This window comes from Nothobranchius furzeri, chromosome 5 (genome assembly GCF_043380555.1).
Source record: "Nothobranchius furzeri strain GRZ-AD chromosome 5, NfurGRZ-RIMD1, whole genome shotgun sequence".
Classification (NCBI taxonomy): domain Eukaryota; kingdom Metazoa; phylum Chordata; class Actinopteri; order Cyprinodontiformes; family Nothobranchiidae; genus Nothobranchius; species Nothobranchius furzeri.
In genome coordinates, this window is record NC_091745.1 from 60,661,903 (window position 1) to 60,677,149 (window position 15,247).

At 44.4% G+C, this 15,247-nt stretch overlaps 1 protein-coding gene across 1 annotated transcript in view; it reads left to right on the forward strand.

The window, feature by feature from the left end:
- Positions 1 to 15,247, forward strand: part of gabbr1a (gamma-aminobutyric acid (GABA) B receptor, 1a) — a 285,354-nt gene that overhangs the window by 214,323 nt on the left and 55,784 nt on the right. Inside the window, exons 8-9 of the mRNA XM_070550979.1 lie at positions 10,531 to 10,665; positions 14,573 to 14,743. Of these exons, the coding sequence (XP_070407080.1) occupies positions 10,531 to 10,665; positions 14,573 to 14,743 (306 nt within the window). The remainder of the gene's footprint in view (positions 1 to 10,530; positions 10,666 to 14,572; positions 14,744 to 15,247) is intronic.

Consider the following 15,247-nt stretch of genomic DNA (forward strand, 5'->3'; position numbering starts at 1 on the left):
TGTGGGCGTGGCTAAGCCTCAAACTTTGACCTGTCGCCGCGCCACTCTTTTTTTCACAGCTCCCTACTGGACTCCTTTTACCCAATCGGCAGGAGTCTCTGGCAAATAGCAGTAGACAACTTGAGGTCACTTGGTATCCAGTACTGGAAGGTTTCAAAAAAAGGCGGGGCTTTGGGAGCATGTCGAAAATCGCCATCACGCCATGGAAATACGTTTGCCTCTCATTTCTTCATTTATCGTGATATTGTTACGAAACTTCTGGTGAGTGATCCTAGTCTGACCCCAAAGAGACATAGACACCTGAAATATGTGGGCGTGGCCTAATTTCTGAAATAGCGCCCCCTAGGACCATTTAAACTATTAGCCCCAAGCCATGCTTTCACTGAGGATTACGAAATTTGGTACACTAATGTGGTGTCCCAGGACCTACAAAAAAGTCTCTTGGAGCCAAGCACAAAATTGCACAGGAAGTCGGCCATTTTGGTCCAAGTACGCGATTTAGTGGTTTTCGCACACGTTGTTTGGAGAGTGATGCTCCTTCGCCCTTTTCACCAATCGCCTTCAAACTTCTGCTATATACTCTTAAGGCATAGGGGAAAAAAGTCAACCGTCGGATTTTTCAAAAGTTGAAAGGTGTAGGCGTGGCTAAGCCTCAAACTTTGACCTTTCGCCATTACTTGACTTAATAACTCCCATGTGCATGATCAGATCTTTTTCGAACTTTGTCTGTGTGATCATTGACCATATCTGTAAACAATGAATATGTGGACAGCTGACATCATCTAAGCCCCGCCCCCTGACTAAAGGAAGTTATTATTTTATGCTGAAATGCCCATATTTGTCCCCTCTAATTTAGTCAACATGACACCTAGGTCATGCACTGTCTTCATGATGCTGTAATGGCCATTCAAATCTGATAGCTTTCGAGAAAGGGAGGGGCTTTGATGCCATGGCGAATTCTGGCGTAACGCCGTAACCTTACAATTCAATTTAATGGTGAGCTCAGAGGGGATGCTTAGTCAGGGTGAGGTGCGGACTAGGAGGCCATTTGCTGTTTCCGGTGACGGGATGATTGACGTTTCTGTTCTGCCAGACATGCCCTGGTGCCCCGGGCTGCCGGCCAGGCCGGAGCGGCGCGGAGCTGCGAGGGCCGAACGACGCTGCTTGCAGCTTTAATTTTTATTTATTATTCCGGTGCCGCTTTGAATGGCTTTTTGGGGACCTTAACATACCCCAAAACTCACAATATTTTGCATACTTGTCAGGCCTGGTGAAAAATTTGATATTTTAAAGGTCCCAAAAAAATCGCAAAGAAATTGGCTGAACAGCGCCCCCTAGAAAATGAAAAAAAACCCTCTCCATAAAGCTTAGTTTATCGTACCGTTATGAAATTTGGTACACTTATAGTACTCAATAGTCCGCACAGAAAAGTCTCTTGCAAGCATGGTCAATATCAAACAGGAAGTCGGCCATTTTGGGTTGAAATGGCGATTTTTTTGCCGTTTTGGCCGTTTTTAGGGTCCGTTTCTGATTGGATTGCTCGATCATTTTTTGCACGATCATCTCAAAAATTCTGTAAAATTGCTCAGAAGAGATGGGCGAACAAAATGAGACAATAAAATTGACTTTTCGTAAATACTGAAGGGGCGGGGCCAGGCCTCGAAGTTTGACTACTCGCCAAAAATTTTTAAATTGCTATAACTTCATAACTGAATGGAATAGAGTTACCAAACTTTCTGTGGTCATTCGTCATCACCTCACAAAGTAAATTGAATGGTCGCATGATGACATCACACAAGCCCCGCCCCCTCAGGACCAAAAAGGTTAAGTTTTACTGTGAAAGGTCCCAAATTGCCCCATTTCACTAAATCACCACAAATTTGTAGCTGGTAACTCAAGACAAGTGGGGGTTGCTTGGTGTCACATTATGTGAGTTTTCGGCAGAGGGCGGGGCTGTGGCGGCGCGGCGAAGTCAGGCGTATCGCCGTGGCCTTACGTTTGCCTCCCATTTCGTCATTTCTAAAGATATCATCACGAAACTTCTTGTGAGTGATCCTAGTCTGGCCCCCCAAAAGATCTGATGTGAACATCCGGTAGGCGTGGCCTATTTTCTGAAATAGCGCCCCCTAGGACCATTAAAACTGTCAGCCCCAAGCCATGCTTTGACTGAGGATTACGAAATTTGGTACACTAATGTGGTGTCTCAGGACCTACAAAAAAGTCTCTTGGAACCAAGTGCAAAGTCGCACAGGAAGTCGGCCATTTTGGTCCAAGTACGCGATTTACTGGTTTTCGCACACCTTGTTTGGAGAGTGATGCTCCGTCGCCCTTTTCACCAATCTCCTTGAAACGTCTGCTATATACTCTTAAGACAAAGAGGAAAAAATTCAACCGTCGGATTTTTCAAAAGTTTAACGGTGTGGGCGTGGCTAAGCCTCAAACTTTGACCTGTCGCCACGCCACTCATTTTTTCACAGCTCCCTACTGGACTCCTTTTACCCAATCAGCAGGAATCTCTGGCAAACAGCAGTAGACAACTTGAGGTCACTTGGTATCCAGTACTGGCAGGTTTCAAAAAAAGGCGGGGCTTCAGGAGCATGGCGAAAATCGCCATCACGCCATGGAAGTATGTTTGCCTCTCATTTCTTCAGTTATCGTGATATTGCTACGAAACTTCTGGTGCGTGATCCTAGTCTGACCCCCAAGCGACATAGATATCTGAATTTAGTGGGCGTGGCCTATTTTCTTAAATAGCGCCCCCTAGGACCATTTAAACTAATAGCCCCAAGCTATGCTTTGACTGAGGATTACGAAATTTGGTACACTAATGTGGTGTCTCAGGACCTACAAAAAAGTCTCTTGGAGCCAAGCGCAAAGTCGCACAGGAAGTCGGCCATTTTGGTCCAAGTGCGCGATTTAGTGGTTTTCGCACACGTTGTTTGGAGAGTGATGCTCCGTCGCCCTTTTCACCAATCTCCTTCAAACTTCTGCTATATACTCTTAAGACATAGGGGAAAAAATTCAACCGTCGGATTTTTCAAAAGTTGAAAGATGTGGGCGTGGCTAAGCCTCAAACTTTGACCTGTCGCCACGCCACTCTTTTTTTCACAGCTCCCTACTGGACTCCTTTTACCCAAACACCAGGATTCTGTGGCAAACAGCAGTAGACAAGTTGAGGTTACTTTGTCTCCAGTACTGGCAGGTTTTGAAAAAAGGCGGGGCTTTGGGAGCATGGCGAAAATCGCCATCACGCCATGGAAATACGTTTGCCTCTCATTTCTTAAGTTATCGAGATATCACCTCGAAATTTGTTGTGAGTGATCCTAGTCTGACCCCCAATAGAAATGGACAGCTAAAATTTGTGGGCGTGGCCATTTTTCTGAAATAGCGCCCCCTAGGACCATTAAAACTGTCAGCCCCTAGCCATTCTTTGACTGAGGATTACGAAATTTGGTACACTAATGAGGTGTCTCCGGACCTACAAAAAAGTCTCTTGGAGCCAAGTGCAAAGTCGCACAGGAAGTCGGGCATTTTGGTCCAAGTACGCGATTTAGTTGTTTTGGCACACGTTGTTTGGAGAGTGATGCTCCGTTGCCCTTTTCACCAATCGCCTTCAAACTTCTGCTATTTACTCTTAAGACATAGGAGAAAAAATTCAACCGTCGGATTTTTCAAAAGTTGAAAGGTGTGGGCGTGGCTAAGTCTCAAACTTTGACCTTTCGCCATTACTTTACTTGACTTAATAACTCCCATGTGCATGATCAGATCTTTTTCGAACTTTGTCTGTGTGATCATTGACCATATCTTTAAACAATGACAATGTGGACAGCTGACATCACCTAAGCCCCGCCCCCTGAATACAGGAAGTCTATTGTTTTATGCTGAAATGCCCATATTTGTCCCCTCTAATTTAGTCAACATGACACTAAGGTCATGCACGGTCTTCATGATGCTGTAATGACCATTCAGATCTGATAGCTTTCCAGATAGGGAGGGGCTTTGATGCCATGGCGAATTCTGGCGTAACGCCGTAACCTTACAATTCAATTTAATGGTGAGCTCAGAGGGGATGCTGAGTCAGGGTGAGGTGCGGACGAGGAGGCCATTTGCGGTTTCTGGTGTCGGGGTGGTTGACGTTTCTGTTCTGCCAGACGTGCCCTGGTGCCCCGGGCTGCCGGCCAGGCCGGAGCGGCGCGGAGCTGCGAGGGCCGAACGACGCTGCTTGCAGCTTTAATTACCATTGATCTTCCCTGAGAGGGGGCAGCAATTTTCCACTATGGTCACTCCTTGCAGCCCCTTAGGGACGCCACTGAAACCTTAAAAAGTACAAACTAGATGACGATGTAAATGTTTACCATCAGAGGTTTATATAATCTAATCCAGAAGCTGAGCAGAAATATGAACTTTGCTTTAATCTGAACATGAACTTGTGTTTGGTTCAACAGGCTGAATTAAAACGTCTTACGTTTGGAAAATAAATTATGCTAAAAAACTTTATTTAGGATTGTCGAAAATCACAAAACAATATTCTTATATAACTACGAAACAAATATCTATTTCAGCAGTTGTTGCTGTTATATCTACTTAATATTTGAGCCTATTAACAGAGTTTAATTTGAAGCCAGGATAATTCCCTGTCATTTTACAGAACCTCGAGTTTTCCACTGACTGTCTCCCAGCCAGAGCTGGACCCATTTACAGGGGCAATGTGTGTGTGTGTGTGTGTGTGTGTGTGTGTGTGTGTGTGTGTGTGTGTGTGTGTGTGTGTGTGTGTGAGCACACAGCTGATCTCTGCTGTGGGAACACCAGGGCAGCAACAGAAGTGCTGCTGCGAGCACCTTTATGGCCCGCATTAATCTGCAGATGTGTAAACATGGAGGGTATCAGGTGTTTTCTTCTGCCAAGATGGGTTTCAGATGAAAGAGGAAACAGCGATGACCCCTGAGAGATGCAGAAGACGACAGCCCTCCAAGAATAGCAGGAGTTCTTCAGCCTTTATTACATACCTGCCAACACCCCTTCTCTCTCTCTCTCTCTCTCTCTCTCTCTCTCTCTCTCTCTCTCTCTCTCTCTCTCTCTCTCTCTCTCTCTCTCTCTCTCTCTCTCTCTCTCTCTCTCTCTCTCTCTCTCTCTCTCTCTCTCTCTCTCTCTCTCTCTCTCTCTCTCTCTCTCTCTCTCTCTCTCTCTCTCTCTCTCTCTCTCTCTCTCTCTCTCTCTCTCTCTCTCTCTCTCTCTCCAGCTTCACCCCTCACAGCACAGTGCTCCCCTCACAGCACAGTGCTCCCATTTTGTTCCCAGAGGCTCCACACTAAAGGATCGAAATGATGATCTGAGTCGAGAGTTTGATGATTTTTTTTGTGTGGGTTTTATGCAAAAATACACCCTTTAAATATATAAACTGTGCAGCACATTAGGAGTTTGCCTAAAGTTTTCAGCTGCAAACGAACTGAAGCTCCCCCTGCTCGGCCCGAACGTCCCAAAGGGCTCTAGAATAACAAAAAACAAAATAGTAATAATTAGGAGAAAAATATTAAATGATTGTAATTCTCCTTTTGTCTACAATCATGGAGTATAAAACTAAAATAAACCTAACACCCCCTGGTGGCTGGCTCCAGTGTCAATATTAAGCCCCAAACCTTCAATGCAAATCAGTGTGACAATTTCCTTATTATAAAAATAATACATGCACCTCTGGTCTCTCTAGTTCTGACCTTGCTACCTGTGTAGATTCAGCTTGATGTTTAAAGGCATAATATGCAACTATTTTATATTTAAAATTTTTTTCTTGAGCCAGTATGTGCTAAAATGACCCACAGGGTTATGGAAATATCACTTAGAGCACCACACCTCCTTTATAGCTGAATACCACACTTGCAACTTCCCTGTTAGTAAAGTGGAGCTGACATGCTAGCACTGGAGGGCTGGAGTTTCCTGCATAATTTAGATCGTGACCACAGCCGATTTGTTTAATTTAGTGATGAACCTCTCCTGTAGACACTAATGAAGGCTGAGAAGACGTTTCAGCAGTTTGATTAAGGAGTTAAAAACACGAACGCACAGCGAGGAAATAACTTTTTTGCTTTCACAACAGCAAATTAATAACGGACTCTGTGTAGTTTTCCTTTAAGATTTCTGGGCTGTGACACAAAATTATGTAAAGTCAACAATCCCCAGGTTTCTGTGTATTTGGGCATTTTATTTACGTGCCGTGAATCTAGATATTGGTTCTGATGACAGCATCTGTTTTTATTAACGTCATAAATCCATTAATTCTGAGAACTTCTTGTTGCTTCTTTTAGAATTTTTGCTAAAATTGTTAAAGCTGAAAAATGTGTGTCATCAATAAATATTGAACTCTTCTGATGATCTCTTCTGTTTCACTGCAGAAAACTTGTTTAAATAATCAGAACAATTTCATTAGAAGTGAAATCTGTCTGAGGCCGGCTGGTGTGAGCCACAGCCTCTGAGTGATTCAGAGAATTCCTGTTTTCCACATGATGACTGAAGCATCTAAAAGCTTCAGGGAAGAGATTTACTCACCAGTTTTTCCACTAATGTGCATCGTTACGTTTTCCTAGCAAGCATTTAGCTGTATTTTCCTTTTTTTAAACTGAAGAGGAGCTGCTAACCTTAATGTGCTTTCCATATTGATTCAACATGTTGGGAATAAATGGCTGTTTGTTCTCGTTTGGAGATTTTAATAACCTACAAGCTCAGAAGCTTCACTTCCTGATTAAATTCTAATTCCTACGCGTTATAATCAGCGAGTCGTTTGGAAAGTTGATTAAAACAAGCTGCTATTAAAACCTGCGATCTGCTGATGGGTTGATTAAATCATTTGGAGATAATTGGAGCGGGTGATGAAGAGCTGCTCATCAGGAGTCAGCCTGGAGAACACAAACAAGCTTCAGGAAGGGAGATGTTCGGGAAGCTCGGGGTCATTCTGGATGTTCCTCAGTGGGAGATGATTACGACTCCCAGATTTTCTGATTCAGATCAAACATAAAACAAAGTAGGTAAAGATTTAGGACAACAGGCATCTTCCTCCTGCTTCTGTTGTTGAGGAGAAGCAGAAGAGCTGGAACTCCCACCTGGAGCTATTCCTGGTCTCATCTCTGTTGGCTTTAAAACAAACACTTAACCCTTTAATGCTTCCATCTGGCTCTTAAACCAGCTTTCTTAAACCTGTTGCATCCCACATCAGATGCTTATTTTCATCCATCAGCTGAAGCAGAAACGAGTTGTTTGTGTCGGTCTGAAAGGTTCCGATAATCCCATCTTTGACCTTGGGAGGAAAACCAAAAGTCCTGCAGCACAAGCTGGAACGTTTTTCTCCTAAGCAAACAAATCCATAATCATTAATATAAATACAAAACCAAACCTTTAAATCAATCACAGTGACCCACATTATAACTTAAATTGAGATTAAAAACAACAACGATCCTAACATCCGCCGTCTAAAACAACTAGTAAAGGTTACGGGTGCATCAGTGGGTTGATGGTTCCATCCCACCATTAAGCAAACAGATGTTTGTTTTCCAGCTAATGATGCTTTCTACCTCCAGACATTTCAGAAGATTGTTTTTACCAAAAACTTCAAAAATGTCAAAAAAAAAAAAAAAGAAAAAAGAAGAAACTAAATCTAGTCCACGTTTATAAATGAAGCACATTTTAAAACTGCGTGACAGCCGTCCAAAGTCCTGAACAGTGAGCATAAAGAGCAACAGAACACACAGGAGCCTAAAATCAAGCCTAACTCTAAAGCCTAAGCCTAAAATCAACATTCAAAGGCAAAATCCAAAATCTTTATTCCCAGATAACAATTTATAATATTAATATTTTTATTATTTTAGCAGCATCAAATCTGTCAAAAGAGAGGAAGTTGTGTGATAATATAATATAATATAATATAATATAATATAATATAATATAATATAATATAATATAATATAATATAATATAATATAATATAATATAATATATAGTCATCGTCGCCGTCTTCCTCCGCTTATCCGGGTCGCGGGGCAGCATCCCAACTAGGGAGCTCCAGACCGTCCTCTCCCCGGCCTTCTCCACCAGCTCCTCCGGCAGGACCCCAAGGCGTTCCCGGACCAGATTGGAGATGTAACCTCTCCAACGTGTCCTGGGTCGACCCGGGGGCCTCCTGCTGGCAGGACATGCCCGAAACACCTCCCCGGGGAGGCGTCCAGGAGGCATCCTGACCAGATGCCCAAACCACCTCAACTGACTCCTTTTGATCCAGAGGAGCAGCGGTTCTACTCCGAGTCCCTCCCGAATGTCCGAGCTCCTCACCCTATCTCTAAGGTTGAGCCCGGCCACCCTACGGAGGAAACTCATTTCAGCCGCTTGTATCCGCGATCTCGTTCTTTCGGTCTTTACCCAAAGCTCATGACCATAGGTGAGGATTGGGACGTAGATCGACCGGTAAATCGAGAGCCTGGCTTTCTGGCTCAGCTCCCTCTTCACCACGACAGATCGGCTCAGCGTCCGCATCACTGCAGACGCCGAACCAATCCGCCTGTCGATCTCCCGATCCCTCCTACCCTCACTCGTGAACAAGACCCCGAGATACTTAAACTTCTCCACTTGAGACAGGACCTCTCTCCCGACCCGGAGTTGGCAAACCACCCTTTTCCTGTCGAGAACCATGGTCTCAGATTTGGAGGTGCTGATCCTCATCCCAGCTGCTTCACACTCGGCCGCGAACCTACCCAGCAAGATCTGAAGGTCAGAGCTGGATGAAGCTAGGAGGACCACATCATACGCAAAAAGCAGAGACGAGATTCTCCTGCCACCAAACTCGACACACTCCACACCACGGCTGCATCTAGAAATTCTGTCCATAAAGGTAATGAACAGAACCGGTGACAAAGGGCAGCCCTGGCGGAGTCCAACCCTCACCGGGAACAGGTCCGACTTACTACCGGCTATGCGGACCAAACTCACGCTCCTCTGGTAAAGGGACTGAATGGCCCTTAACAGAAAGCCACCCACCCCATACTCCTGGAGCGTCCCCCACAGGGTGCCCCTGGGGACACGGTCATAAGCCTTCTCCAAATCCACAAAACACATGTGGATTGGTTGGGCAAACTCCCATGCCCCCCCTAATATATAGTAATAATATAAAATAAGATATAATATAATAAATTTAATATAATCTAATATACCATAATATGAGGTTTTAAGATGATGCTTTTTAAACCAGGCGTATAAAAAGCTAAAACCATCAATATCCATGCATAACTGCTGCTATAACAGAAAGATGAAATAAAATTCCCTAGCTGTGGCATTTAGGATTAGGATTAGACTTCAGGTGTGGTTTAATCCCAGCTGAGGTCACCTTGATGACATGAAACCATCTGGTCTGACTTTGATCAGAGTCCAGTTTTATAAACAAGAATTTATTTTCGGCTTTTTGATTCCTTTAACTTAAATGTGATGTTTGCACCATAAAGTAGGATGTTAACTGGTTTAATCCCACTAGGAACGACCCGTTTATTTGCCTCGGGGTAATTTTCACACAGTTTTATACGAACTGCGCCAGCACATCTCGCCGTTTACACACACGAGCTCCAGCTGATCCGCGACGCCACTCCAGCTAAACGCCAGATCACACAGATGCTCTGAGGGATGTAGACGCCTCCATCCTTACATCCCAGTGAGGATCCAAGCAGTAATCAGATTCACGATACCATTCCCATTTCCGTTCCAGCATCCAGATCTCGCTGGTTTATTTTTGTCTCTGCTTCACTTTTGGCACCAATCAGCAGCTGCAGAGAAAATTCAGACTAAGCCTGAAACCAGTTTTTGTTTTCGGGGTGGGTGGGGGTGCTTCCTGGGTATGCAGCTGCAGCTGGATGAGATGTATCACTGGATGTGGGAAAGCTGGAGGACATGGAGACAAAGTCTGGGTCAGAACCTAAAGAAGGATCTGGAGACCAGCTGTTTCAGAATGAGTCGTATTCAACTCGTCTTCTGAAAAGCAGCAAAAGAAAAGCTGGAGTTGCTTGAGATGATCAGAGCTGCTTCAGTCAAACTCAGATTAAATTATCTGATTGCATGCCAACTCCGTGGCTCCTTCACAGATCAGGCGGCGCTGCTATGATTCCAGACGGGAGTTAATGGAAAACTCGTCTCTGAATACAAATCCCAGCAGATCCACGTGCTCCTGCTGCTCCACAGGTGATTACCTCACCTGGTTTGCTGCTGCTTGTCCTCAGGCGTGATGACAGCACGTCTGTCAGACATGCACGCCCGTGCACACACTACTGAGACAGACATGTCCGTGACTGCTGGGGAGAAGGTGACCTGATGACCCTGTGATGATGGAACTACAGACGACTGCTGGGGTTGAAGTGTGTTTGTTGGGTTTTGATGGTTTTCTGTTTGTCGACGCTTCTGCTCCTTCCCTTTCACCCCTCCTTTCCCATCCACACCCTTAACCCCTCTCATTCCCATAATGCATTGCTGCTGCTGCCCATTAAAGCTGGTGTTGGTTTGTCTTTCCAGTGTGATCCAGGAGAAGCGACCAAGCTGCTGTACGACCTCCTCTACACCGAGCCCATAAAGATCGTGCTGATGCCGGGTTGCAGCAGCGTCTCCACGCTGGTGGCCGAAGCTGCTCGCATGTGGAACCTCATCGTGGTGGGTCTCCACGCCAACACAACACCTCAGAACATCTCCTGCTGTTCAGGCTAACAACAAAGTATAGATTTGCCAGGAGGCTGAGTAATTTGGCACAAATCCTCTCCAAATAAGACATCAGTTCGTGTTTGAACAGACACCAGAACACTCTGACATCCAATAAGTCTGAGAAAATAATGATTTAAGTCTGCAGCCATTTAGAAAAGCACAAGGTGCTCCTGTGGAAAAGTCTGGAGGAATAAAATAGAACTAATCAACGTCTGTGAAACGCGTTATTGTCTGAGCGTACACAAGATGAGATATGATATGATTAGAAACGGATTAAATATGATTCACTATTTCAAATAAGTGAGATAAGAAGTTCTCAGAAAGCTGATTTCTTTAACACAAAACAAATGAAACTCACCTAGAAACAATCATTTATGTTCAGAGAGAAACTTCCAAACGTTTCTAAAGAGTCTCCTCCAGCTGGCCTGTAGAATTCTGAATGTGATCATTTAAGGTGGAATGTGAATATTTAAGGATGAAACAGACTTGTTTGTACTTTCTGCACGGAGGATCTAGTGTTCTTAGATCTATCTTCATCAGCGGGCTGCAGCAGGCCCTGGGTTTCACCACCAGGAGGCAAAAATGAGCTGATGAGTTGATTCTTTTCAAAAGATTAAAAGAAGAAAAACAGTTTCTGCGGGTTTTGTTTTAACTCGTTCCTTTCTGCACCTGCTAATCCCAGCTAGTCTGAGGGAATTAAAAATACACTCTAAATAATCCTTCATTTTCTGAGAAGAAAATCAGATAAAGGGGGAAGAAAGCAGACATGAAATAATAAACCACGTGACATCATCATGACATCAGGTGATTTCAGGTGTTTAATGGGTCATAGTTTGTTACCATGGATACTTAGTGAGGACGCTAGGCTTCCATCTACGAACCGCAAAGAGAAGGAACGTGTTGGAGAGTATCTGTAGGGCAGATGTGGAGCAGTGAGGAGATCCAGGTGTTTGTTGATGTCTGGTCAGAGGATGAGATGTTTGAGAGAGAATCCTGTTTCTGATCACTCGTGGAGCCGAGTTTTCTTCTTCAGGGATTTAGGACCGAACTTGATGGGATCAACTAGATCAGTGTTGTCCAACTCTGTTCCTCCTGGACCTCCTTCGGCTCCAACACACCTGAATCACTTGCTGAATAAAATCAGGTGTGTTGGAGCTGAAGGAGATTAAACCCCTCTGGAGTGAGTTCCTATGAAACGTTTATATTTCTCCTGCCAGTTAAATCCGATCTGGGCCAGCAGCTTTTTATTGTTTTTGCGCTAATTGAACTTTAGTTGTTTATTGATTTTAACGTGCAGCACCTTTAATTAGAGGGGAGGTTTTTATTTTGCAGCGGAGGAACAAACCGATCGTTTAGCTTCAGATTACAGCAACATAACAGGTTGGTTTTTTTTTATCTTTTGTCCCAGATCTTTAAATCATGAGATGTGTTGTTGCTCCGCAGATGTTTGTTTAGTTCCTCTCTTCATCCTCCGCTCTGCCTCATTAGCTGTTTTCATAATTGACGTTTCATCCTGAGATTAGAGAACAATCCCTCCTAGTTGTTGGCATCTGCCCTCCTTCTCCTCTCTGCTCTCCCATTCCTTCCTCCTCATTAAAACTCTTTTCCACTTTTTGACTTCTTCCCTTTCCTCTTGTCTTCAGCTGTTGTCGCTGCCTGGAGCTGGTCTGCTCTTTGTCAGCCTCCCAGCTCTATAGCTTCTTCCTCCTCTCCCGTCTCTTTCTCACCCACTCTTCATTTTCGCCTCGGCTCCAGCAGCTGATCCCTCCCCCCAGACAAAGGGATCTGTCTGTCTTTGCACCACGCCACCACCGACACAACCTCCGAACCGCCACACTCAATTATTTCTGCCTGCAGGAGCCTCTTGCATGTCAAACAGTCTCATCTGAGTCTCCGGGAGGCCGATGCTCCCTCCATCTCTGGACACTGATCAAGAAGCACTGGCTCCTTTTAGCACAGTTTGATCCCGTTCTCTCTGCGTAGAAACACTGGAGGTCGCAGACCAGCACTGATCCTCGGAGATGTGAGGAACTGAGAATTGAGAGAAACGGTTTTTGTATTTTTTTTTTGTGGATTTGAGCTTTTGCTCATTTCTCGTAGAGTTCTGCTTCCTGTTCAGCCTTTAGTGTTTTTTAAAGTTTTGTTTGAAGAAAAACTCACATCTACGAGTTTGGTTCATGTTGGGTTTAAACATGTTGATTTGTTGCCGTAAAACATCCGAAAAACCAACAACTAGTCCAACTAGTTAGGGCTACGAGTGAGTTTAGCTTCAGCTAGAATAAAGTGTCTCAATAACTAGTGAGGGCAGCATTTTGTCCTAGCTCAGGTTAGTCAGTTGTGGAGCTTCACATTATAGATTTAGAATAAATATACAAATGGCTTGCCAAAGTTTCAGTTTTTGGATCACAAATCGACTAGCTCCTTCCCTCTGGATAGATGGGGGCAGAGCTAATCACACATAATAAATCTTAATAAAGTGCCCAACATAACTGGATTTTAAAGGTCCCGTGATTATTTAAAACACATTTTTTTAATTAGCATTTCTGATTATAATCAGTCACTCTGAGTTTAACATACAGGCTGAACATGTAAATAGTCTCCTACACCTGCATTAGCTTCTGATAGAAAATAGACAGTGAAACTCTCGGATTAGAAAAGCCCAACACATCTACCTCACACTGTCACTTCACATTCATGGACTCACCCATCTTGGCTCGCGACGGGGAAGGCTGTTGTTGGTTTAGCGCCCAGGAAACAGCAGAGAATGCCTCGGCTAGTAGAAGCTAACTGTAAGCATTAGCAACTCCACCACACGACCAAACTCCTCCAGCTTTGTGTTATTTGTAGAGATAAAGCATCCACATTACACAGCCAATGGAGTCAGTGGTAGAGTCACGTTGCTGTTATCTAATCACAGACGAGATGTCCAAATATCTGGAAATAAGACTCCATATTCTGTCAAGCGCAGCTCAACTCTGATCTGACTCATTTCTAGTTCCTAAAATAGGAGCACCAGAGCTTTGTTCTCTCCAGAGTACGACTTACAAGGCCTTCATTCCAAGAGACCACTGCAAATGTTTTGAAAATATGAGTGAAATTGATCTTTGACGGAATTGTTGTATTTTTTCAAAACAAAAGACCAGTGTTTAAAAAACATTTGTCATTTTGTTAATTTGTTGTTTTTTGCCTGGTTCTGTTTCTTGTGTTTGAAATTAAATGTATTTTGTTTCTGGGTGAAAATTCTATTTTGTCGGGTTATTTTGTTGCTGAAGCTTTTTCCAGAGATTTCTCTGCTGCCTCCAGATCTTCCCCTTTTTAATTCCATCCTTCCTGGGTATTGATTCTTTAGTCTACCTGTCCTGGCCCTCTGGGCTTTGTTACCATGGGAGCCCACGTTGTAAAAGACGTTTGACATCCATCACAGAGCCACCTCTCTCTCCCAGCGGCGAACATCCGGCGGCCATGTCGGTAATGGGGCTGAGACGAGAGGCTCGGACTCGGAAGCTGTAATGGTTCCCTAAACGGCAGGTTCCTCATTTTTAAAAAAGGCCTGTCGAAGATTTTATTCCCAGTTGGAGCCGTGAAAGCGGTTGACAGAAGGACAACTCTCCTGTCCTCTTGACTGCTGTGGAAACAAACCGCAGCTTCAAATAAGAGTAACCAGAGTTATGAGCTTGTTCTCCAGCAGGAGCAGACGGGCATATTTATTCTATTTATTTATTTTTTCACACCTTTCTGATTTTACCTGAGTGGGCCATGCTCTTGATCAAACCACAGCTTTTAAATGAGACGTTTGCATTCTCAGTTTGAAGCATTTTTATCCTTATTTAACATGTGTTTGTTCTGTCTGTGTCCTCAGCTGTCCTACGGTTCCAGCTCGCCGGCCCTGTCCAACCGCCAGCGGTTCCCCACCTTCTTCAGGACTCACCCGTCGGCCACCCTCCACAACCCCACCAGAGTGCAGCTCTTCAAGAAGTGGAAGTGGACACGCATCGCCACCATTCAGCAAACCACAGAAGTTTTCACTTCAGTCAGTACCTTCACCTTTTTCACCTCAATTTGACAGTTTCTTCTACCTCCAGCAGGTTGCTGCTTGGGCTCTTATCTCCTAGCCTTCCCTGCATCCTATTGGTCCATCCTAGTCCTGTCTGTCTAGCCAAGTCTTTTTGTTCCAGCCATGTCCTGGCTAAGACTTGTTGGTCCAGCTCAGTGCCAGCTGGGTCCTGTTGGTATGGCTGATTCCCGACTGTGGGTTCCCAGGTCACCCACTCACCTGCGGATGTTTGTTTATGAGACTTTTCGTGTTCTCGGGCTACAGCACAGCTTTAATCAATCTCTCCTGGTGACTGATGGGGGATTTTTGAAGTCATTTGTTGGAATATTGGTTGTGAGAAATATTGATCAAGCAATACATCCTCCTCAGAAGCCAGAGTCGATGCCGTGGCATCTGCTCCGTTTCCCCTTAATGGAAGTTAATGATTCTGCTGCTTCCCTTTTCTTCTCACATTCTTCTTTTCTCGTTTCCACGCCTGTC